The sequence below is a fragment of the Marmota marmota genome, unplaced genomic scaffold, assembly GCF_001458135.2.
Source record: "Marmota marmota marmota unplaced genomic scaffold, marMar, whole genome shotgun sequence".
NCBI classification, from domain to species: Eukaryota; Metazoa; Chordata; class Mammalia; order Rodentia; family Sciuridae; genus Marmota; species Marmota marmota.
The window spans coordinates 35957351-35981824 of record NW_025999932.1 but is presented as its reverse complement, the minus strand read 5'-3'; the positions used below and the strand labels follow the sequence as shown (position 1 = coordinate 35981824).

At 42.2% G+C, this 24474-nt stretch overlaps 1 protein-coding gene across 1 annotated transcript in view; it reads left to right on the top strand.

Annotated features, from left to right (window-relative positions):
• The window catches only part of Fam124a (family with sequence similarity 124 member A), a 48180-nt gene extending 23934 nt beyond the window's left edge, over positions 1-24246 (top strand). Inside the window, exon 3 of the mRNA XM_048800896.1 lies at positions 21687-24246. Coding sequence (XP_048656853.1) covers positions 21687-22493 — 807 coding nt within the window. The 3' untranslated portion in view covers positions 22494-24246. The remainder of the gene's footprint in view (positions 1-21686) is intronic.
• The last annotated feature ends 228 nt before the right edge of the window (positions 24247-24474 follow it).

The following is a 24474-nucleotide window of genomic DNA, read 5'->3' as shown; positions in this document are numbered from 1 at the left end:
CCTGGGCTTAACTTAAAGGAAACAATGAAAGAATATTTCAAAGAAGATCTATGCATTTAAATAGCTATAAAATCTATACATGTGCAGGCTTTTGAAGTTAGGGGGTCATTCAGAGAGTAAGAAAAAGGATTTGTATCTTGGGACTCAAGACTGCAGACCTTTGTTCAAAGTAGTAGTATGTTGAGTGGTAGTATGTCAAATTAACATGGACAGAAATGACAAATGGCCCCTTCACAATTCTTGATAATAGCCATTAGAATAGGATTGCTGTTCATTTGCATGTTTACAGAGAGCAGCCTTCTATTTCACCATGGGATATACACATATCCATCTCCTTAAGTTACTTTTCAAAGTAAAAAATTTATATTTCAGTCTTCAGCAAAGTCAAGATATTTAGGTCATGGGGTAGAATACCTTTTGATCCACATTTTCTTTAGCATTCTATGTTCCCTAAGTCTATGTTCAATTATAATGTTTAACATAAAAATTTTGCTCAATTGGATGCAGTTATATGCTGAAAAAAATATCTCAAGTGAGAGTAGTTTTTCCTTGCCTTGTTAAAATCTAGATTGTATTTTACATTCTCCCTCTGCTGCATTGACTTACATTCCATATACCAGAGACTTCATCCTCCCCTTTTAATTGTTGTAAAAGAGAAAATCTGAGATTTTTTTTTTTTTTTTGGAAGCCATTCAGCCTCTTCTGAGAATTAGGAGATGTCTTTTACTAGAATCAGATAAGAAAGGGAGAAAACTGTTCTTCTGAAACTCACCTCTCCTTCCTTCTTGGCATTGGTCTTCCTTCTTGCCTGGTCCAGAGGGAAGATGGGGAGGGCTTGGCCTCATCACTTGCATGATATCCAAATTTGCATGGATGCTCGATGATATTAAACCACACCTATGTGGAGTCAAAGGCTGTAATGAATCTTTCCACCTCCCATCCAACTGAACCAATGTTGTACTGTGAAGCCAATACGTTCTCTTTCTATGTTTTTATTTTCTTTTGATTGAAGACTATAAGTAAGACACATACTGAAAAGTGCACAAGTCATAAACATACAGCTCAATGAATTTTCACCAACCAAATATTTGTACAGCCAGCACAAAGTTAAAGAAAAAGAACAGAGACTAAAACTGAAGATAGGGTCTCTTTCCCTACTCCTAGGCCTTCTTACCCTTGAATGAACATGTTACTACTCTCTAAAGTACAAAAGGGAGAGGTAGAAATATCTAATTTTTAAAAATAGCTTGGGAATATCTTCTCTTTATTTGCATTTGTTAATGGATATTGGACTTTAAAAGAGATTTAATATGGCTGATAAAAATATATACTACACAAAAAGATTAATAAAAATGAATACAGAAGAACTTAAAGGGTAAATGTCGATAGGAAAATAAGAAAAACCCAGTGTGATATCCAAAATGCATGTCATTTCCTATATACTTTCTAGAGTCATGCCCTTCATTGGTAGCCACTAGCCACATGTGGCCACTGGAATATAAATTTTAAGTTAAATTTAAAATGCCATTCCTTAGTCACACTAGATACATTTCAAGTGCTCAGCAGCCACATGTGTCTAATGGCTACCACATTGAATAGTGCAGATACAGAAAATTTCCAACATGGCAGAAAGTTCTGTTTGAGAGTGTTGCTCCGGAAATAGGCTCCAAATTTGACTTGGAGTTTTCCAGCAACAAAAGAAAAATGGAAAATCATCAATGATGTGATGCAGAATCTGTAAGGGGAAAAAAAATCAACCCTTTTAGATGTACAAACATCCCTGGTTCTGGGATGCAGAAGCAAAGCCCCCCTATTTTTTCATGTCCACAGTGGTGCCGACAGCCTGTCCTTAACTGCTCCCCTAGAATCACCATAACAGGGGCTCACAAAGCTCTTATAAGTGGTGTCCCAGTGCAGGCCAGGCCTGTTGGCCAAGGCAATTCATAAAAGCCACTGCACAGAGGGAGCCTGGACTAAACAAGGTGGTCCTTGTCTATGGCTCCTGGTGGTTTTGCCAAGTCCCAGAGAGAGGAATGCACCTTCAGATAATCCCCCAAAGCTTTGTTTCCATGCTAGCAAGTAACAGTTAGTTTGCCTTTCTGTTCTCAACCAAGTGCCTGAAGAACACCTGTCCCCTGAAGGTAAAGGACAGTCAAATGTACTGCAACTCATTCAAGCTGCACTGTGCACTGTCATCATCTGAAAAGACTGACAAGGACACAACCCAAATGGAAATCTACTCGCTGCCATAAGAAGCAATTCCAGGGAACTGGAGACTATCATGCTAAGTGAATTTAGACAATCCCAAAAAACCAAAGGCTGAATGTTTTCTCTGATATGTGGATGCTAATTCACCATAAGGGGTGTAGAGACGATTAGGGGAGAATAGAAGTACTTTGGATTAGACAAAGAGAGATGAAGGGAAGGGAAGGGGAATGGGAACAGGAAAGATAGCAGAATGAATTGGACATTACTATCCTATGTGCATGTATGAATACACAACCAATGTAATTCTACATCATGTATAACCAGAAGAACGAGAAGTTATATTCCATACATGTATAATATGTCAAAATACATTCAACTACCATGGATAACTAATTAGAACAAATAAAAAAAAAAGAAGCAATTCCAGGTCTATTCAGGCATATAGACAAAAACACAGCTGAGGACCCAAGGCTGAAGCCCACAGTAAGAACAAGTCTGCAATTTTAGACTAGAAAATCTTGAAAGCAGGTTGTTTAGATAAGCAAGGTAATGAATAATGGTGCCTAAGTTCTACGGACTACTTCTATAGATGACAGTCACTGCTCTTCTTTTTTGACAAGTCCCAGAGGGAGGACTGCACCTTCAGATAATCCCAAAGCTTTTTCTCTGAATTCTCCTAAGGCCAAAGGAGAAGTGACCTTCAACAGAAGGTTTCAAGTAAGATTGAAAAGGGACAATGACTTGACACCAGGACTTATTACCAATTGAAATGAGCTCCTATGTAGAGCCATGGGACTGTCTCTAAGATCTAGAAGAGAGCTCCTAAGATCTCATCCACATCAGCTGGTTTACTCTTCTTTATGCACCAAGGCAATTGACTGGCCACTCCATCCTGGAATGTTGGGGACACCAATTCTGTAAGACAGATGCCACTGAGGATGTGATGCAAGGCTGAAGCAGACTCTAGAGAGTCTTTTATTCTTTTAATTTTTAATCATGGTAAAATACACACACACATACAATTACAGTGGTAAGTACAGTCGACCACTGTAATTATTTTTAAGTGTGCGGTGCCACGCAATCAACACGTCACACTGTTGTACAACCATCACCGCCTCCATCTCCAGAATATTTTCATCTCAGGAAATCCAAAGTCTGTACCACTCTATCTCCCCACCTTTCCCTGGCAACCACCATTCTGTTTTTCTGACTTGATGATTTTGACTCATCAAAACTGTGACTAAAATACCTGGCAAGAACAACTTAGAGGAAGAAACATTTATTCGGGGCTCACAACTTCAGAGGTTCAGTCTGTGGTTGGCCAACTCTATTCTGGGCCCGAGGGAAAGGCAGAACACCATGGTAGAAGGGTGTGGTGGAGGAAGCTGTCAGTTCATGGCAGCCAGGAACAGGAAGTAGAAAGAACGAGGAAGAGAAGGGGCCAGGAACAGACACAGTTTCCAAGGCTACCGTCCCCCATGACCCACATCCTCCAGTGGTACCTCACCTGCCTATGGTTACCACCCAATAGTCCATTCAGCTATCAAAGGATGAATCCATGTCTGAACTTTGTTGAATTAGGGATCATGATTTCAAATTATGTTATTTCAGGGGGCACACCCCTGATCCAAACCATAACGACTCTCTGGATACCTCAAATAAGTGAAATCATATTTGTCTTTTGGTGACTGCCTTATTTCACCTTTGAGGATATTTAGCATTATGTCCTCAAAGTTCATCTGAGTCAGAATTCCCTTCCTTTTTAAGGTTCAATAGTATTCCATTATATGCACATGTCACATTTTGTTTACTCAATGGACGCTTGGGTTGCTTCCAACTATAGGCTATTGTGAATAATGCCACTGTGAATACAGCGTGCCAATATCTCTGTGAGTCCCTGCTTTTATTTCTCTGGGGTACACCGGAAGTGGAATTGCAAGATAGTATGGTAATGGTTCATTTTTGGAGGATCTGCCGTCCTGTTTCTCATAGTAGTCACACCATTTTACACTCCCACCAACATTGCACAAAGGTCAGGCTTGTGTTTCAGAAAATAGGGAAAGATTTGCTCTTAGGCAAAGCACATGGTTTTCTGCACTAGAAGGTGACAGTGGGTGGAAAGACTAGCGTGAACACTCAAGTGAGGTTTCTTGTATTCCGCTTCACTCTGAGCACTCCGGGTCTAGACAGGTTATATGCATCATCACAAAAGGCACATCAGATCCTGGCTCTATTATGGTAAGACTTTCCAAGAGCTTCCTGGGGGCCCTGCCATGGGTCTTCACCCAGGCCTAAGGCTTTCCATCAGCTAGCTGGTCACTGCTTACCTCAGTGGCTTCATTCATCTCCTCTCACTCCTTCCTCCTGGGCCTGCTTTCCGTAATAGTTCCAGTGCAGTTAAGATCATGATGGTTATGGAACTGAAATGAGCAAAACATGGGGAAAGAATTTAGAGTAAGACTGCTAAGAATAGGACTTAGGACTGTTAAGAATTTACTGCTATCATAGTTGTCATCAACAACATCACCATCCTCAGAGCCTCTAAGCCATTTGCCCCAGGCCTCAGAGCTAATTGTGGCCCTGTAAGAATTCAAATACACAGAGACATCTCCACCATTGCTGAATTCAGTGGCTGCCTAGGGCTCCCAATGTCAGGGGCCTCTCTCCAGACCACAAAAAGTGCCTTCCCATCTGAGATAAGAATTTGAGATGTTTGATTGGCACCTGTGAACACATGCCCATCTTGGTCACATACATGGGATTTATAACATTCTTAGAAAGTTATCACAAATTACTTTCAAATGGTTCAGCAGAAAAATCATACATAGATTCACATTCTCCTATGTCTACATATAGATAAATGATAATGTATATGTACATGTGTAGGTTGAAATAAGAGAAAATAGCTGGGTATGTAATTCCAGGGAATTGGGAGACTGAGGAAAGAGGATGACAAGTCCAAGGCCAGCCTCGGCAACTTAGCAAGGCTCTGTCTCAAAATTAAAAAAAAATACTAATAATAAAATAAAAAGGGCTAGGGGGGCTGGGGTTGTGGCTCAGTAGTAGACTGCTTGCCTAGCACATTCGAGACCCTGGGTTCAATTCTCAGCACCACATAAAAATAAATAAGTAAAATAAAGATATTGTGTCCAACTACAACTAAAAAATAAATAAATAAATAAATAAATAAATAAATAAATAAATGGGCCAGGGATATAGTTCAGTGGTAAAGCACCCTTGGGTTCAATCCCTGATACCAATAAATAAATAAACATAAGACAAAATAATTTTATATAGATGGTAGGTATAGGGATGTTTCTTGCTTTGTTCTTTCAAAGCAAGATATTTGAAAAGTTTTGTAATAAACATTGGAGCAAGGAGCAAATATTTTCGGAATGTAGTTTTGGGAACCTTTTGACTATGGAGCCCACTGACTAGACATTGCCAGATTTTTATTAGTATTTATAAAAACTATCATATGCTGGGTAAAATAGAAAAGAAACAATTTTTCTGCACTCCTAAGATAAATACCTAAAGCTGTACTTTTCAGAACCAGGTGTCTACCTGTCCATCCCCAAAGCCAATTCAGTGATGCTGTAAGAATGCATGAACAGGTGTTGGTTTGTGGCAGAACTTGACAACTAAATCTTAGAAGGTGACAAGGCCCCTTATGAGCCACATAGAGCAGTGGCTTGCTAATAACAAGCTGCAAATTTATAGCAACTGTAAAAATGTCTATAAGTGGGAGCAGAAGTGGCAAAGGCAAAAATATTGAGCATGTCACTCTAAAAGACAATGCCACCTACTTTTTTTTTTTTTTGGGGGGGGGGGTGGTTGCCCCTTTCGTGGCTATGTGTCTTGTCCTGGACTCACACAGGGCCCTGGCTGCCGCCATGCATGCTGCCCACATACTGACTTGGGAACAAGAAAAGTCCTGCCACAGCATCTGCTACTGTAATTAATCCTATGGCAGCTGCTGGCATCCCACAGACCTGTAATATTTAGGTCATGAGGAATTTATATCATGCCTAAATTTAACCAATTCTTCACTCAGCCAGTGTACAGAGTGCCTGCTCTGTGCCAGGCACTCTAAGCTCAGAATACAGCCCACACAGAAGTTCCTGCCCTAGTGAAATTATATCCTCACAGGAGGAAGCAGATAATAAACAAGAGACATAACCAAAACCATGTAATGTTGGGAGGTGCTGGGGGGGAAAATGGGTTCAAATAGCATTCTAAAATATGCAGGTGAAGCTGATCTATTGATCAAAACACTTTATTAAGCCATCCAAACCTAAGAATTTTTAGTTACTTTAATCAAGTGAGAATTGTCCTCATACAGGTTGAGATTCCCTGATAACACAAGCCAGAAACTTCTGCAAACATGTAGATTAACCTCCTTTGGAGGAAAGTCCTTATTAATATTTATCTTCACTACTTTTGCATATAATATATGGATATGTTACATCTTATTTTGAAATTCCAAAATGTAGGTCCTTTTGGTCTTATCCTAGTGTATTGTTTATCTGAAATATTTGTTGTAGGAATTTGCAAATAGATTTTTATCTCTTCTACCACTAAAAAGAAGAGTCAGTTCCTGAAATTGAGAAACAAAGAAAATACCTTGAACTGCAAGGGCTAAGTTCACACACCTACATTCGGCCATTGGTCTGTTCGTTTCCTATAAGTTTCTGAGCAATTAGAATTCACTGGTTTCTTGTGGCATAGCTTTCATAGAAATAAGATTTTTTAAGTGTTCTTCTCTTCTGATTCAAAAGATACGTGTATAATGTAAATGATCAACATAATTTAGCTATTTATGAGAAACAGCTACTGTTGAACCATCTAAACCATAGTCTGAGTGTAAGGGAGAAGTTACCTTTCTCTTAACATTCAGCACTGAACAGCTCCATATTGTGGCCAACCAAGGTGTCCCCTTCCCAGCAGTCCTCGGTAAGAGTACTCTTCCCTGTTCCTGGAGGTACAGCCAAAACGCCATATTGGAATGACTAATCCTACCTCCCTGGCTGTAGTTGATGTGCCCAGACTATCTGTGCACCTGATGTCAATTTGATATTTGGGAACTGATATTAGGAAAGAAAAGTTGTTCTCCCTCCTGATGGCTGAAGCTCCAACATGTAATTGGGAATGGTCTGCAGCTGTGGTTTCCATCAGGAAGGGAAAACCGTTCTGTCTGGAGAGAGAGGGACAGCACTGACCTGCAGAGGGAAAGCCAGAAAAGAGAAAGAATGTAACTCATGCATCTGAACCTTTAGCTCCACTTATCCTGTGGTCTGGTTGCAATTCTGCAGCATGGGTGTCTCCTCAGTATTGAAGTAAATTTAATTTAATGTAAATTAAATCTCCCTTCTTAAAGGTGTGTGTTGAGGTCCTGTCTTTGATAACCACTAGAGTAGTATACTTGGTCTGAGTGGACAGAATTCAATGCTGATCGCCATCCTTTATCTCTAAGAAAGGATAATGAAATCAGCTGAAGACATAATAAGCAGGTTAGGAGAAAGTTTTCAGGGCTTGGTCATTATTAAATAAAGAGTTTTATAACTTTCTCCTAGTGTTATAATAGGAAGGTCTTTAATCTCCTTTTCACCACAAGAAACTGGGTTAAGTCAGAACTAATCGTTTTTCTGTTAGACCCAGCTGCAGGCTGCTGCTGTGCTGTTGGTGTGACCACCTTCCCCTGTGTGTCTGATCAGGAGGGAGAGTCCAGTTGGCTCAGCCCAGTATTTAACTGCTCTCCCTTAGTCAGGTGTCCACCCTTGACTTGGTCACTTAGGTGGCAGGAGCAGAATGGGTGGCATAAACATGTGAAACTAGGACTTGAGGAAGCCGACTCTTTGGAGACCTGTGGACCTGTTCATGGTCCCAGAGGGACACCATGTTGCAGGGCCATGGAAACCAGTAAAGGAAATTGCTAAGATCCCCTTAAGTCTAAGGGGGTTAGCTGACTTATGAGCAGTTGTATTTTCTCCTTCCTAATCCTACTCCTCCTTCCAGGTGCCCAGCTGATTTGGGGTCTCTTCTTTAGTACCATATTTGAGTGGGACATTTCAGGTCTTCCAGGTTCAATCCCATCCTTCTCTTCCAGTAACACCTGGTTATCAGAGGACTGCAGAAGCAGAAAAGTCTTCAGAGAAATGTAGAATCCAACTGAATCCTCCTCCAAATGTTAAGTATCTTAGGAGAAAAACACGGAGAGCCAAAATGAGCCACAATCTGAGAGAGGGTTGCAGAAATCTATCAGTAGAGAGAAATAGATAACAATTAAAGTCCAGGGCAATAGGCCCAGGGAACAATCCCTTTAAGTTGTGGAATCCTTGTTATAGCAACCTTAACAGAGGACCCTCCTTGTTTGGACCCATCCCACCCAAAATCACTGTCCAAGTGAAACTTAGTCAGCTCAAAAAGCAACCCCAAACTGTTTGGAATGATATAATTGTCTCCTGGGTGGACACTTTTCTAATCTCACACACACACACACAAAAAAAATGTAGAACTAAGACTATAAGTACTGTAGTAAACAAAACTTACAGCATCAACATTTTTCTGTTAGGTTAAAAAATAATTAGTTCATGTTTGATATTTTTAAAAATGTGTTGTTTTAGAAAAGTTGACCTCTTAGAAGAAAAGGTCAACCTTGTTTTTCCAATTTCAAATGTAGTTTAGAATTGACTTAGATTTGTACTTTTAAGTTGAGGGATATAAGAGCAGAAGAGGGATTTTTGTCAATTTGTAACACTGAAATATTTAAGAGGATTTAATGGCCACTTGCTTATATGTTTAATTGATTAGATGTATAAGAGTCATTTAAGTACTTCAAAAGTCTTGTTTATTAATGAGACCTACTTAAAAAGAAAGTCAAGGATCTTGGTGTATATCTCAGAGGTAGAACAGGAGGCCCTATGTTCAATCCCCAGCAATGCAGAGAGAGAGAGAGATAAATCAATACACAAAATGTATAAATGCAATTTAAGATGTTGAAGAAAATTAATTAAGCTGCAAAAGCTACTTTAAAAAATAATTTTTAGGGAGCTGGGCTTGTGGCTCAGTAGTAGAGCACTTGCTTAGCATGTGTGAGTCACTGAGTTTGATTCTCAGCACCACATGTAAATTAATAAATAAAATAAAGGTCCATCAACAACTAATAAAAATATTTTTTAAAATAATAATAATTTTTAGGGCTGGGAATGTGGTTTAGTGGTAGAGTACTTAGACCCTGCATTTGATCCCCAGAACCGTAAAAAAAGAAAGGAAGTTAATTGTTAACATTTGCTAGACTTATTAAAAGAATAATAAGATTTATGAGTTGCTCAAATCAATAAAATAGGCTTGAAGTTGATAACTCATTAATTGAATATTATTATTATTGTTATTATTATTATTATTTATATTATTAGTTCTGGGAATCAAACCCAGGACCTCATGCATGCTAGGCAAACATTCTACCGTTGAAACACATTCCCAGCCCTGAATATTAATTTTTTTTAAGTAATTTGTGGATTTTTTTTTTGTGTGTGTGTGTGTGTGCACGAAGGCAGATCAGAAACCCTACAATGACACTCCAGAATTTTAACTATGTAGACCCTAACCCTCAGTAATGGAGGGTTAATTTAATCCCAGCCATAACTAATCCAGGTACAGTCGGGGCTGGTCACCAAGATTGTAGAAGTTCCAAGGACCCGATTACTGAACAGGGAAAGTTAAGGATCGGTAAAACAGTTCTGGGAGCCCATTCTAATCTACAATATTCCCAGAGAGATCCTGCTATACCTGGGCTCTCTCATATTCTGTGGAAATAGGGATCTGGCCTCTTGAAGATCTTCTGCACCTCCAGGGTGGGCCTAATTTGAAGTAGGGACCCCAGATTCAGATTTGTTCTCTAGGCCTCATGTCCACACTAGGTTAAAGTGGTTGATACTTCAGACAGATGGCCAACTGACCACATGTCAGGTTGTCACTGTATCTGAAAATGTAAACCTGAGATAACTCACCATTTATAACATTCACATTACAAAGATACTCACATCCCACCCGTCCTTGGTGAAGATGCTTAGTTCATGGACATCACTGAACATGTGTTGAGTTGTCCCTTGTCTTTGGGTCCTCCTGTTTGTGCATCTGTGTCTTGAAGAGTAGTCACTTCAAAAATGGATTTCTAAAACTGTTTTTACTTAATATTTTTACTTGCTTTTTGCCACCCTAGAAAGCCCACACAGAATTCTTAGCCAGGAGAGAACATCAGAACATAGTGAGGACTGTTGCTTTGTGAATAACAGTGAAAGTGAGTTCCTGACAGATTCCTGGCATGCTTCTTATTAACCTGGGACACTCTGAGTTGCTGGCCTAAATTCTGTTTACTGAGTAGAGGCATTGTCATTAGAGACCAGTCTCAACACTCAACACCTTCCCCTAGTTGAGAAGGTTTATGGAAGAGATTAGGTCTGTCTTTACTGTTTAGAATCTACAATGGCAATTACCTCCCTGTTTTCTGAGTAAGCCTGGAGGGAGCTTTTGTTCAGCCTGGGCCTTTGTTCCGTGGGCAGTTAGTTGATCTCTTCTGATGCAGGCAGCCTTGTGTTTCTGGCATACACATTACAAATGTATTCAATCATTCTCCGTTTTAAGTGAGTTAACAGATAATACTGCAAGAACAAGCTTCTGGAAACCACAGAAATGGTCAGAACTGATGAGGATTCAAGGCTAAAAAGCAAGTTTTGTTATGGAAACAGATTTGCAGATAAGAACAAAGTAAAAAAAAGAAAGTTATTGAGAGGGAAACACCACAGTGGAAATTCGTTCTCTGGAATTTCCATTATCTGTATCATTTTCCAGACAGAGGTTAATTGGGAAGACAAGGTCAGTATACTTTAGCCAAAATAATTGTATAAAAAGGGGGAAGAAAGTAAATGAATTAACATAGTAGGGGCAAGACAAATATTTCTATGTGGTGACTTTGCCTCTCCCAAATTACACAAGGCATAGTTTTCTGAATCTTAGTCTTCACAGTCTTCCAGAAGCACGGATTTGAAGAGCTGGAAGGTTGTAATAGAAGTTCTGAAGAATATAAAAGTCATAAAAATATGTAGTCATTCAAAACATCCTAATTTCAGTGGCGATAAAAATAGGGATAGACCCTGGAATCAAAAGGAAGGAGAGAGGCTAGGCCTAAGGAAAAATCAGAAAGTTGGCCCAAAGCAGAAGTCCCTGTTCTGTCTGGACATTAAACTTAACCTGCCTGGGACCCACCCAGAGTTTGATTTCGGTTGCTCTGGAGTGGGGAATTTTTTCATAGCTTTCCAGATGATTCTTGGGTGTAACCAGGATTGCAAGATACTGGCTCATGTCACAGAGTATATTCTGCTCTCATTTCTGTTCCTTTTTGTGTGTTTTCATGACAACCTCAGTCTTGAGCTCTCTTTGCCAGTGTCTTTTCTGGCAAATACATGTATATTCACGGATTCAAAAAATGATGGGAGTGGTCACAACTGAGGATAGGAAGGGGACTGAGATGACCAGATGTCACGAAAGCATTGATATAAACTTGTTAAGGCCAGGGATAGATTTTGAAGGTCCTACTTTGGGAATCACTGTGCTACCACTCGCTCAGCCTTCTCCCCGACTGCTTGAAGAATACCTGCTCTATTAGGAGACTGAGGAAGTCCCCTCAGGAAGAATTGTCAGCTTCTTGTTGGTACCTGAGTTTTGAGTATGAATCCTCTTCTCTACGGTCAGCTGGCTCAGCCTTTCAGTAGTACTACCTTTGAGTTTTGATGACCCTTTTTGACAGCTCAGTTGTCCCTGAATTAGTGGTTGGAGTCTAGGCCAAAAACTAAAAAATATGTAAGTGTCCCACACTTTAGTTTCAGAGAAGCTCACCCACCAGACCAGCCTCTTCCTTCTCAAAGGCAGGCAGGATGGCCCAGTTCAGTAGAACCAGACCTCCTTCCAGTTCCATGTGAAGTGCTGGGGGCATGTGAGGATAGTAGGGTGTTTGGGGAAGTGCATGTCTTCCCTCCTCCCTAGATCAGAAGAGGTCCTACTTTGGAAATCACTGTGCTACCACTCGCTCAGCCTTCTCCCCGAATGCTTGAAGAATACCTGCTCTATTAGGAGATTGAGGAAGTCCCCTCAGGAAGAATTGTCAGACTCGTGGCTACCATGTATGCAGATACTTAACACTTCCATCATTGCCAAGAGTTTTTTTAACTGCATTGTTGGAAAAAATAAGACACAAGGGTAAGGGAGAACCTTTTTATCCCCCAGTAGAAGTTTCATAGAACTACTTTGTTTTTAAAACTGTCTTTGTATTATAAAGTATTGTATTATGTATTATCAGTTTATAAACTGATACTTTCTTCCTGCACCCCTGATTGTCTCTTGTCTTTATCATTGTGAGTCACAGCATGGCCCAACTCCATGCACCAGGACTGGTGTTGCCATGGCTCTAAGAAAGAGCAAGAAGGAGCTGACTAAGCCGAATAGGAGACAGGCCAGGGGATGCAGTATTGGTGCATAGGCGAGGGCATGATGAAATTGTAACATTAGCTTAAAAGCTTGTATAAAAACAGTTGACAGGAGTTAACAAAGTCCACAGGTCAAATCTGGCCCACCACCTATTTTTTCAATAAAGTTTTATTGAATACACACATACACACACACACACACACACACACACACACAGCAATGGAATCAGCCAGATTGCCACATATTTTGTAATAAAGTTTTATTGGATGGCACACACACACACACACACACACACACAGCAGTTGAACCCAGGATCAGCCACCTCTTCCTCATTTCATCAGATGGTGGAATGAAGCTCATTCTCTGTAAAAATGGACCAGCCAACCTAGACCTAAGAATACCAAGCACAGTCGAGGCGAGGAGCGCTTTGCTGAGCCCAGGAGGAAGAAGTGCAATTCAGCATCACACTTCTGGGATCGCTGTGCTCCCCGAAGCCCAGCCTTCTCCATGGCTGGCTTTGAGAGCACCTGCCCTGGCAAGAGATTAAGGGAGTCCCCTCAAGAAGATCTGGCAGGCTAGTGGCTACCATATGTGCAGATACTGAACACTTGCCTAGAGCTCTCTCAATTGCACTTGAAGAAATAAGTCTCAGGAGTAAGGGTAGAAACTTTTTTATCCCCCAGTAGAAGTTTCATAGAACTACTTGGTTTTTAAAACTCTGTTTATGTATCCATTTATAAAAATAAAATTTAAAAAAATAATAGGAGGCATTCCCATAGAACTTTGACCCCTGAGCTTATGCAAGGGCATCATGTCTCCGTAACCCAAAAGGTTAGCAGTGATTCCCATTCTGGGGAGTCTTCACCTTTCTCCCTCCTGGGGACACATCTGGAGGCACTTTTTTGGTTCTTCGCCCTCCACAGCGAAGAACTCTCTAGCCTACCATGTCAGTTGTGCTGGGCCAGAGAAACCTTGGGTTAAACTGAATCTCTAAGATTCCAACCAAGCTCCCAGATAGATATTTGTGTAAGTTTTTCAACTTTAAAAAAAAAAAATCCTTTGGCCCGGAATATGGTAATTAGCTGAAGTTCAATCCCACAAACTAGCATTATGCCCTCACTGAAATAGCAACCAAAAATGAAGAAGACCTTATCTAGAATATTCACACCCAAAATACCCTTTTATTTTTTAAAATATTTTTAGTTGTAGATGGACACAGTATCTTTCTTTATTTCTTTACGTGGTGTTTGAACCCAGTGCCTTACACATGCTAGGCAGGCACTCTACCACTGAGCCACAGCCACAGCCCCTTTCTCTTGATTATTGTTCAGAAAAAGAATGAGATTTTGACCTGAGTTATTACTTATCATTTCAGGCAGCTGTTTCTAGAATCTGGTCATTGAACTGTGTCAAAGAATATTTCTTTTGAAATTTCTTAAAATCAATAATATTAATGAAATTCTCATGATCTTTTGTTTATATAAAAATCGGCGCTGTCTAGCCCTGTGTGCTATAGCCAGTGGGCAGCGTTAGTCACAAATCATAGTGACAAAATGCAAAGGAAAATGCAGACCTCACACAAAGAAAAAGACTTACATCTGGGCACGTTTTTTTCTCAAATCTTCTCTTTCTGTTTGACAGATTCTGTCATTAGATCTGTTGGCTGCAGACGCCATGCTCAGACACGACCTTGATTTTCTCTGTTGTTCCTCTTCAATGGGAAGCTTTTTACTATACTGTGTATCAGATCGATAGCCTGGTTGGCTCCTTGCCCTTCTAAGTGCCCAGTCTCTTTCTACTTAGTATCTCCTGTGAACTTGCCACACATTTTCCTTAAGAGCCATGCCTTATATTAAACAAAGTGGGTCCTGAGCACCCCTCAGGTATTTCTTAACTAGAAAATTTTATCTTTATTATTAGATATTGATATAGTTCATAATACCACAGTGTTCAGGACGTTTTTTTCCTATCGAAATCAAAACCTGTGGTGCTTATGATTTATGATACGTATGTATACATTTACACTTTACACCTTAAAATTCCCTTGATAACAAGCACCTTTAGAAGCCATATTTTTAGAAGCCATATATTTTATTATAATTTGTCTTCTATGTGATCTTTAATTCATTTGGAAGGAATTTATTCAGTACCTGTTATGCGTAAATATGAATATTTATTTGTTTTAACACATTTAATTGCAGGTACCAGAGGTCAATTAACCCAGCTTCTAAAACCCTCAGAACACTAAATGGTTTTTGTTTTAAATTTATTTTTAGTTGTAGATGGACACAATACCTTTATGTAATTTATTTTTTTGAATATGGTGTTGAGTTTTGGATCCAGTGCCTCACTCGTGCTAGGCAAGTGCTCTCCACTAAGCTACAGCCCCTGCCCTAAATGAAGTTCTCACAATTAACCCAGTTCCTCCAAATCCATAAATGTACATTTCTGGAAAATGTCGTGTTTATTTATTGCAGGTGATTTGTAAGCTCAGATTTAAAAGAGAATGAGAGAGACTTAAAAAATAATGGCTTAAAAAATAGCTGTATATTTCTCTCTCCTCCACATGAGTCCAGAGACCTCAGGGATCCAGGCACTTTTCCCCTTGGTCCTTCATCCTTAACCCAGGTGGGCTACTAGATGGTGTAGCAAGAGTTCTTAAAACAGCTCAACAAGTGCCAGCCTTGAAAGGAAGAAAAGGCAAATTACTTCATTAAGTTCACCAAAAGAAACCAATAAGAGAAGAAAAAGGTAAGCTACAGACTGGACGATTGTATTTGCATTGCACATAGTTAAGAGGTATTGAATTCAGAATATGTATAAAGAGCAGGTACTTCTCCAAAGAGGATATCCAGATGGCCAGGAAACATAGAAAGATGCTCCTTGTCATCAGTCACTAGGGAAATGCAAATTAAATTAAGACCATGATTAAAAAAAAAATTACCTACCAGAATGGCTAAAATTAGAAAGACTGACAATACCAAATCTTGAGAGTGTGAAACAACTGAAATGCTTACCAGTTCTGGGCAGAATTATACGTTGATATCATTGGTTTGGAAGTGGCGTTTTTTGTTTGTTTTGGTAGTGCTGGGGATTGAACCCAGTGGTGCTCTACCACTGACCTACATCCCCAACCCTTTTTATTTTTTTTAATTTGAGGCAAGATCTCACCAAGTTGCAGAGTCTGGCCTCAAATGGGCAATCCTCCTGTCTCGGCCTCCCAAATTGCTGAGATTGCAAGTGCAAACCATCATACCTGGCCTGGAAGTATTCGAAAGCATCTATCTATTAAAGCTAAAAGTATGCTCACTCTATGTCTAGAAGTTCTACTTTTTGGTATGCTCTCAAGAGGAAGAAGTGCATATTTACTCTCCAAAAGAGGGGGTGTGGCCAAATAAAACTCCACAATATCACTTTGCACTTTGTCTCAGAAGATGGGCAGATGTTCTCTGAGAAGACCGACATTGGGATCACCATAAAAAAGTCACAGAGATATAAATGAACCTGATGTGTTTGGAAATGATGTAGTTACCTATGGCCAAAGCACGTAGGTAGGATTCCAGAAAGACCCAGGCTGAAGAGGTAGGGCAGGTCTAGGCGATCCTACCAAGGAGTGAGTTCTGCAGAGAGGCTGGATTTTAGAAAGATCACTTAGAGAGCGGCAGTGTGAAACAAGAGAGGCTCTGGGACTCTTGGCAGAAAGCCGGTTGGGGTGGGTGAATACCACTCTGCTGCCATCTTACCAATTGTGGAGAATACTTTTCTTATGCCCTAAATTATGCCACCTGCCATTCTAGGACAAGTGGAATTGGCATGTTGCTCTAACTGATGGTACTGTGGAAAGCCTCCCATTTCCATAATGGCAACGGTGGCAAGGCGAGGGTAGGCAGAGGACAGTCCAGCCACAATTGCCAAGAATCCCTGGACAATCTTCATATCTCCTATTTAAAACCATCACTGATTTTACAAAATGTGTACAGGTTCTGTTCCCTAAAGTTTACCTTAAAGGAAAACCTCTAATCCTCCTCCTCTCTTTCTGCTGATCATTCAAAACAACCACAAAGGCTTCTTTCTTGGACAGTTTGTCCTCAGCAAAGTGAAAGGAGAAGCGAAATACGATGCTTTTCTTTAAAGCAAAAAATCTGATTTCTCATGTGAACCCATTGACCAAATTCCTAGAGATGGCCCCTGATTGTTATCATTCCTTTGGGTTAAAGGTCCGTTGCTGGCTCATTAGACATCAGACAGTGCCATCAGTCATATTTCTGCCAAGGACAGAACAGGAAATGGCCTTAGAAAGAGGAGGGGTGAGGCAGAAGGAGAACTCCTTGACCTTGAACAAGCCATGAGACACTGCCAGGGTTCCTGGAGGAGAGGCAGAATCACCTTTACCAGGAATATGAGAAGAAATGATTCTACCCATGTGCCAAGGAATGAGCCTCTTGACATCAGGACCCTTGAGAAAGATGCTTTGGCTAAGTGGGCCCCTGCAGACCCCATCACATCCCCAGCCTCAGACTACCGGTGCTCAAAGTTGCAGAGAAAGTTCAAGGACCTACACTGAATCTCAATTTTCTAGTGATGTAAGGAACATAATCAGATCTTCCTGGCTGGTTGCCCTAAGCAGATTAATTTATGTAATGCTATCCTTTTGTTTTGAGAAAGTTCCTTAAATAGCAATGAAGACAACAACTTCTGGCTTCCAGTGGGGCGGCTAGGCCAACATCACAGCCATGGCCATTGCCCTTGGGAGGAGCTCAGGAGGGCAGCCCCTGGAAGCCATGTTGTCACCACGAGGGGGCCCAAGGAGGTCTCTCCAGAGGCAGAGAAGCCCTATACTCAGAACTGCAGGTTCTTAAACATGTCACAGAAATAAATTTAAGGACATGTCCTATTTTAGCAAAGAGAGAATGCTTCATTAGACAGCAAGAGGTAACGATAAGTGTTCTTGGGGCACAATGCCGGCTATCTCAAGAGCAGGACACGCAGCCAGGCTTGAAGTCTGAGTGTTTATTAGGGTACATAATTAGCTGGAATATGACTGATCCACAGGGGCTGGGCTTTCCTGGGGATTGGGAAATATTAAGCAAGATGGCATTTCCCCATTAGGGGGTCTGGTCTGGCATGTAGGTGGCAGGTCCCAACGTCTCTGGCCATCCGGTAGTGGTCTCTTGGTTGTGGATCTGGTGACTGAGCCAGAGGATCATGGTCCAATCGACTGTTAGCCCCTAGCTTCACTAGGTTAATAGTCTCTTTCTATCCCTTTGGGCTCCTTTGTCCAGTTCATGAATTGTACACAAGCCTCCATTCCATGTTCCAACTGGGGCATTTCTCCTTTACAAACTCAGTGTTCTCTCCATATTCCTAAATATCTCTCAGTGTGAGGAGGACACAGGTTCTTGTTTCACTGTGGAAGGGTCCACTGGGGGAGAGTCTCTGGAAACATCTGCTGTGATTCATTCTCAGCCTCTAGTGTCTCAGCTGAAGCAAACAAGAGGCAGGAATCAAAGCCACTGCCAGGAGATGGCATCTAAAGAAGCCCCATCCTTCCCACACGCCAGTTATCTTGAGGTCAGAGAAGACCACATTGGCAGACGTTGACACCCCGCTGCCACTGGACAGAGCCAGGGAATACCCCCCAGTCAGCTCCAGGCAAATCCAGCAGGTGCATCAGCCCTGGACCTAGATGGGGGTGGGGGAGGGAGGCTCCGAGTCTCCCTCCCTATAGCTGCTGCCCCAGAATGCCCACCATTATCCACAGCATGGTGCCAGCCCCAAATCCCACCCACCCAGCAGGCACCTTCACTGTACATGTGGGCATTCCCCAGTGACAAAGACCAGGGGCCACCTCTCTTCCAAGCAGTAGAATATAGGTTCCTATGGACACCTGTCTCCATCATGCAGTAAAAAAACAGACAGAGGACAGATGGGTTTCTGTTAAATGATCATAATTAGGACAAATATCACAGGTATTTGTCCTCTGCCAGTCGTGCCTAATTTTTAAGCCACTGTGCTTGGCAGTGGAAAGATTTATGAGCTGATATCATGGCCATGCTGCCCTCCTGAGCTCATCCCTTGGAGGAGCTCAGGAGGGCAGCCCCCAAGAGCTGGAAGTCACGTTGTCACCAGGAAGGGACCTGGAGAGGTCTCTCCAGAGGCACAGCTTTCAGGGTCTTGAACATGTCAAAGCAAAGAATTTAAGGTCATGCCAGGTTTTAGCAAAGAGAGAAACAGCATTATTAGACAACAAAAGGTAAAGGTTCCCTAGCATGGGAAACTTGACCTTTTAGGTTTCAAGAAGCAATACCCAGAGAGGCTTTCTTTTTCATGAAAGATTCAGACTGCTAGCATCCTCACCAAGAGCATGATCTCTAATAAGACTAAAGATGGAAGTCACAAGATAGCACATATTTATGGATTAGAAAATGACACTGGAAGCCCAGGAGAATTGATCTTTGGGAAAAATAAAATAGACATTTTAGTTAATAAACATTGCTCCCTCCTTTGCCTCAGAAGCCGCCTCTATCCCCAAGGACTTCCTTCTCTCCACAACTTCACCCTTTATTTTCTCTTATTCAGCCAGACTCAATGATGGAGGTAATTGGTTTGTCTCTCTAATAGTTACCCAGATGTGACCTTCTGGGGCTGCTTCTGGGGCTTCTGGGGCTGCTTCTTACTTACCCTGTTACAAAGAAGCGACTCTCCATTTTATGCTCCTGTTATGTGCCCACCACTGGGCAAAGTGTGTGCTGAGCAGGGTCTCCCTTGCAGAGCCCAGAGCCTTGCAGAGAAGACAGAGCATTAAAGGGAGCAGGACAGTACCATCCCAGGGCTGGATTGGGAGTCTCAGGGACAATGGAGCACAAAGTGACCAGCTCTGGTCATACCCTAGCAGGACCCATCTCTGCCCAAACCTTCCCATCACTTATTCAGTGAGGCTCCCAGGCCCAGAAAGTCTGGAACTGCTCCAAATTGAAGTTACATGGTGACCATGCCTGTGGGGTGAGAAGACGCACACCTTGCCTAGTACTTGCCCTCAAAGCGTTTTGCGTCATCTTATTTAAGGATCCATAATTCACACTATCAGAAATCTTAATTCCCTTTGTGTTTTACCTCTTAAACTGCCCTTAGTAGAACGACTTGGGAATTTCAATATGCCAAGCAGAGCCTGAAAGGAGGGGTGAATATCACCAAGATATGGGGACCAAAACACAAAAATACAAACAATGCAGAGACTGAGGATTGCAGAAAGGATCAGGAGAGCCAGGCAGAGAATTCATAGCACTTACTGAACATCTGATTCCACAATGGAGAAGAACCTTATGCAAACAACTGCAAATGTGGCTTTTTTGTCTAAGAAACCAAAGACGTCTGCATGCCTTCTAAGCAGTACTCCTGTTTCCACTAGTATCTCTATCCAGCCCATTCTCCTCCACCCAGCTGTGTGCCACCATCTTGCTATAAAGCCTTGAGGATTTGAAGTGCAGGTTTCTTGTATTTGCCTGTGATTCGGGATCCATATGGTTCAAGAGTCATGACTGGCTCCTCTTGCTTCTCTGGAGTCCCCTCTTGCTCTGGCTCATGCCCCCAACCCCTGATCAGTGCTTCTAGACCTAAGCACCCTTCAAGTACTGTACACACCGCTTTTCATGGACTCTAACCAGACCAAACTGTTGCTGCCTCAACAGGCCCCTCATTTACCTGCCAACCCCCAGCCTCTCTCCGGTACGCACCTTCTCTACTCATGCTATGCTTTAGAAACACAGCTGCCCACCTTCGAAGGCTCACCTGCAAGGCCACCTCTGCTGGGTGGGTTTGGTCTCCCTCTCAGTGCCCCTATGGTATCTGCCATCACATTTCTGTAGTCTCAACTATGTCTCTTTGTCTTTGACCCTTCCAATGAAGTAACATTTCATGTGGTCAAAAATAGAATGTTTCTCATTGTGTTTTCTCCTCCTTTACCTGTAGCAGAGCTAAATTTCCTCCATGAGAAAACCAGGTTCCTGTGAAGGCCGTGATCTCAATCTGCTGAATATTCACTAGAAGGAAATAGCCCTTCTAGAAAACTGCAGTCAGAACACTTTTGTTACTTCAGGGATTCATAAATCAGATGGTTCTATACTAAATAAAGCCAGACCTTCTGTCCTCCAACCCATTATTTAATTGGAATCTGCATCATGAGGTTGGCTGTAGGCTTGGACACAGACCAGAAGGGGAATTTCAGGGAAGCAGAGCAGGTGGAAATGGGCCCTGGAAGAGAGGTGCCCAGTTCTGTGCAGCAAAAGCAAGTTCCTATAAGCTGCAGTGGAGGCAGGGGGAGGGGTATACGCCATAGGAGGGAGGGGTGAGGTATTCGCCCAACTGAACATCCTCAGGATTCATCAGCAGTTAGCAGTTCTCCTAACTTGTACCTAGGTTCTTGAAGAAAAAATATAGGGAGGAATTATTTATTTCCTAACAGCTAGTAAATAAATGTAATCTATCTCCTGGTAGCACCTCACTCATGGCAGAGTGACTGTCCTGAACCATGAGCCACCCCTCCCATTGTGTCCTGGAATCCAGTCCCATGTCAGTGTGCACATCCCATCCTGATCACTTCCAGATGGTGTCTACAGGGCAGCACGTGATGATGCTTTGGTCAGAGAGAAGCATGAGCCCTGCACACACTCTTTCTGCATTTCGTCGTAATTCTTATCTCCATTCCCATGTACCGCCTGGCCCTTATTCTTTTTGCTAGTTTGTTGGGCACTTCACATGAGTCCTTTAAGGGGTATTATTTCCTATTTTGAAGAGGACTAGCTGCATCTATTGCCTAAGGCTCCTCCGAGCTCTGCTGCCTTAGTCTTTGCTTCCAAATCTGGAGAACAAAAGTTCTGGTAATTCTGTATTGCAGAGACATCGCTGGAAGTTTCCAATGATTAGACATTGTGTTTCATGCTGCATTTCACAGTGCATCCCTGTCTTGACTAACAAGGTGTGCTCTCTGACCCCCACAGGCACACAGGGTGTACAAGAAGTTCCCCAAACCCAGCAGAGCACACTGCTCCTCCGAGAAGAAAGCTCACTCCACTCCTTCACCAAGCGCCACTGTACCAAGCCATACATCAAGTGGCAGCCAACCGTCCTTGCACAACGACCGTTTCCTGGGGCCTGGCCAGACAGGCCTGCCTAGTGGGCACCAGCAAGAATTTGCCAGGCAAACCAGCAGCACCCCCAGCGCCCCCTGGTCTTTCCAGAGAAGCAAATCCTTGTTTTGTTTGCCCACCGGAGGCCCCTCCCCAGCTTCCTCAGCTGAACCACAGTGGTTTTCAAACACAGATCCGCCAGAACACAGGGTATCGAACTGTAGGCATAGCCACCTCCTCTCCATCGATGACTTAGAGGGTGCCCAGGAGACAGATGTGGACACAGGCCTGCGACTCTCTTCCTCTGACCTGTCTGTGGTCTCTGCGTATTCTGCACCCAGTAGATTCTGCAGCACTGCAGAAACCTCCCTCCCCTCTGAAAAATGCAGCAGCCGTTGGTCAACATGGAAGGGGCCCCGAGAAGGACCGCTGCCTGCTGTCAGCAGGGTGACCACAGAGGCCTCCTGGGCTTCCCTCCCTTTCTTTACCAAAAGGTCTGCCAGATGCTCAGTGAAAACTGTCTCTGCTCCCTCGGCTTCTAGTGCCTCCTCACTCACAGAGCCATCCCCAAAGGCCTCTTGTGATGCTCCCAAAGCCACACAGACTGGCCAAGATGCGTTACCACCCCCAGAGTTGGCTGGTCCTAGGGATAACGACATGGAGGAGTTCTACATCTGAACGTTTCTTGTTTTCCAAATACAAATGCCGACACCAAGACTCAGGTCCCCCCCCACCCCTCTGCTCTCTGTATACACCAGTTTTTCAGGCCTGCACCCCAGGTCAGCCTGGGACTTCATTATCCATCTCAGGGGGATCATTAGCACATTTGCCGTGCCACTTGTTTATAGCTGAGAGGTGGTACATTTCTAGGGACTCAGTGAGAAAATAGAGACATTTTTATGCAAATAAATTCTCAACCAACTTCAGTCATAAAATATATTTTTTGATTACTCAGTTTGATACGTGGTTTAGTGCCCTTATACAATTTAAATGCTTCATATAATTATTTGAAATGAAAGGAAAACCTAGTCAGCCAGAGTCGATCTGGCAATTTTTCATGCTGTGAAAGAAAAACAATTAAAGCCAAAATGTTGAATGTGGGAAAGATACTAACGACCTGCATGAAAGATCATTTCACAGTAAGAGAATGCACACCTTATTGGGTTCTCCAGTTATTTACACTGCCAGGGAACAGTGGCCCTGATTATTTTGGACAAGTCAACTTAATAAGACAGCTATCAACATCTATCAGACTGCAGAACGCCTCACTTTGAAGTCACGCAACAGCTGAAAATCTGGATTTATGCAAAAATAGCTAATGCGTTTTGTTAGAATTTAGCATGATTAATGGACTCTTGGTGCATTTAAAATGTGATTTGTGTTCCAAAAACCTAGATTCCTGTATACCTTTTCAACAGCACATTCACAGTAATGAATGAGGGGCCGCAGAAGACAACACTCTGGGTGGATTTGGATCATTGAGGAGGACTTGTTCCTTAACTTTAAAGAATAAGAGGATATTAGGTATAATGGGCTTACTAGTCTTTTACTTAAAAAGCATAATCTAAGGGCTTCATATATGTCTTTATATAAATAACAGGAGCCACACTTTATACTGCTTTCTCCAGTAAGCACTTGTGGCCACACATTCTATGTTTTTCATTTTTAACTAGTTTGGAACACTTTAGCTGGCATTTTGATTGCACAGATGCACAAAATGCCCCTCTCCCTCAAATGGGAAACTATACAAAACGTTGTCCTGAACAAACACTGGTGCACCACTAGCCTTTGGTAAGTGCAGGAGACCCTTAATTAAAGCTGGCGCTGTCTCCCGACCTTGGCTTTTCCTGTCCGATGTGTGCTCCTGTCACAGTGTGAATGGTATTTAAATTCCCCTGTGAGGGTATGTTTACAGTTCCAAACGTCAGCAATGCCAAGTGCCAGCATCCTGGGCCATGCCAAGCTGTCCCTGGATGCTGTTTATCTTTGGGGAAGAAGAACATGGATCTGCATTGTTCACTTCCCAGCCGGGTGCTCCTTGCCTAAATTACTCATAGCACCGATTTCATCTCCCTGGAAGTACCCAGATACCATTCGGATACAGCCTCAGAATCCTTCCCAATACCGGCTTCCAGGCAGCCATTACCAGCCATCAGACCGAGTCACAGCCTCAGGCCTGCCGTCCTCATAACAAGAGCCTTAGATCCTGCCTCAGACATCCTGGACTTCCCAGGTCTCCGACTTGTAATATTCTACTCCAGTGTAAATAACAAAAATGTAGTCTCTTTGAATTGTGGACCAAGAATAAGCAAACTTTTCTGATAAAGGGCTAGATCGTAAATATTTTAAACTTTGTCAGATTTTAAACTTCTCAGTCTCTGTTGCACCTGCTGCCATTGTAACATAAAAAATAAAATGTAAATGAACTTGAGTGGCTGAGTTGCAATAAAACTTTATTTACATCCCAGTGGCTCAGGAGGCTAAGGCAAGAGGATCACAAGTTCAAAGCCAGCTGCGGCAACTTAGCAAGGCCCTAAGCAACTCAGGGAGACCCTGTCTCTAAATAAAACACAAAGAAAGGGCTGGGGATGTGGCTCAATGGTTAAGCCCCTCTGGGTTCAATCCCTAGAACCAAACAACAACAACAACAAAAAAAAAA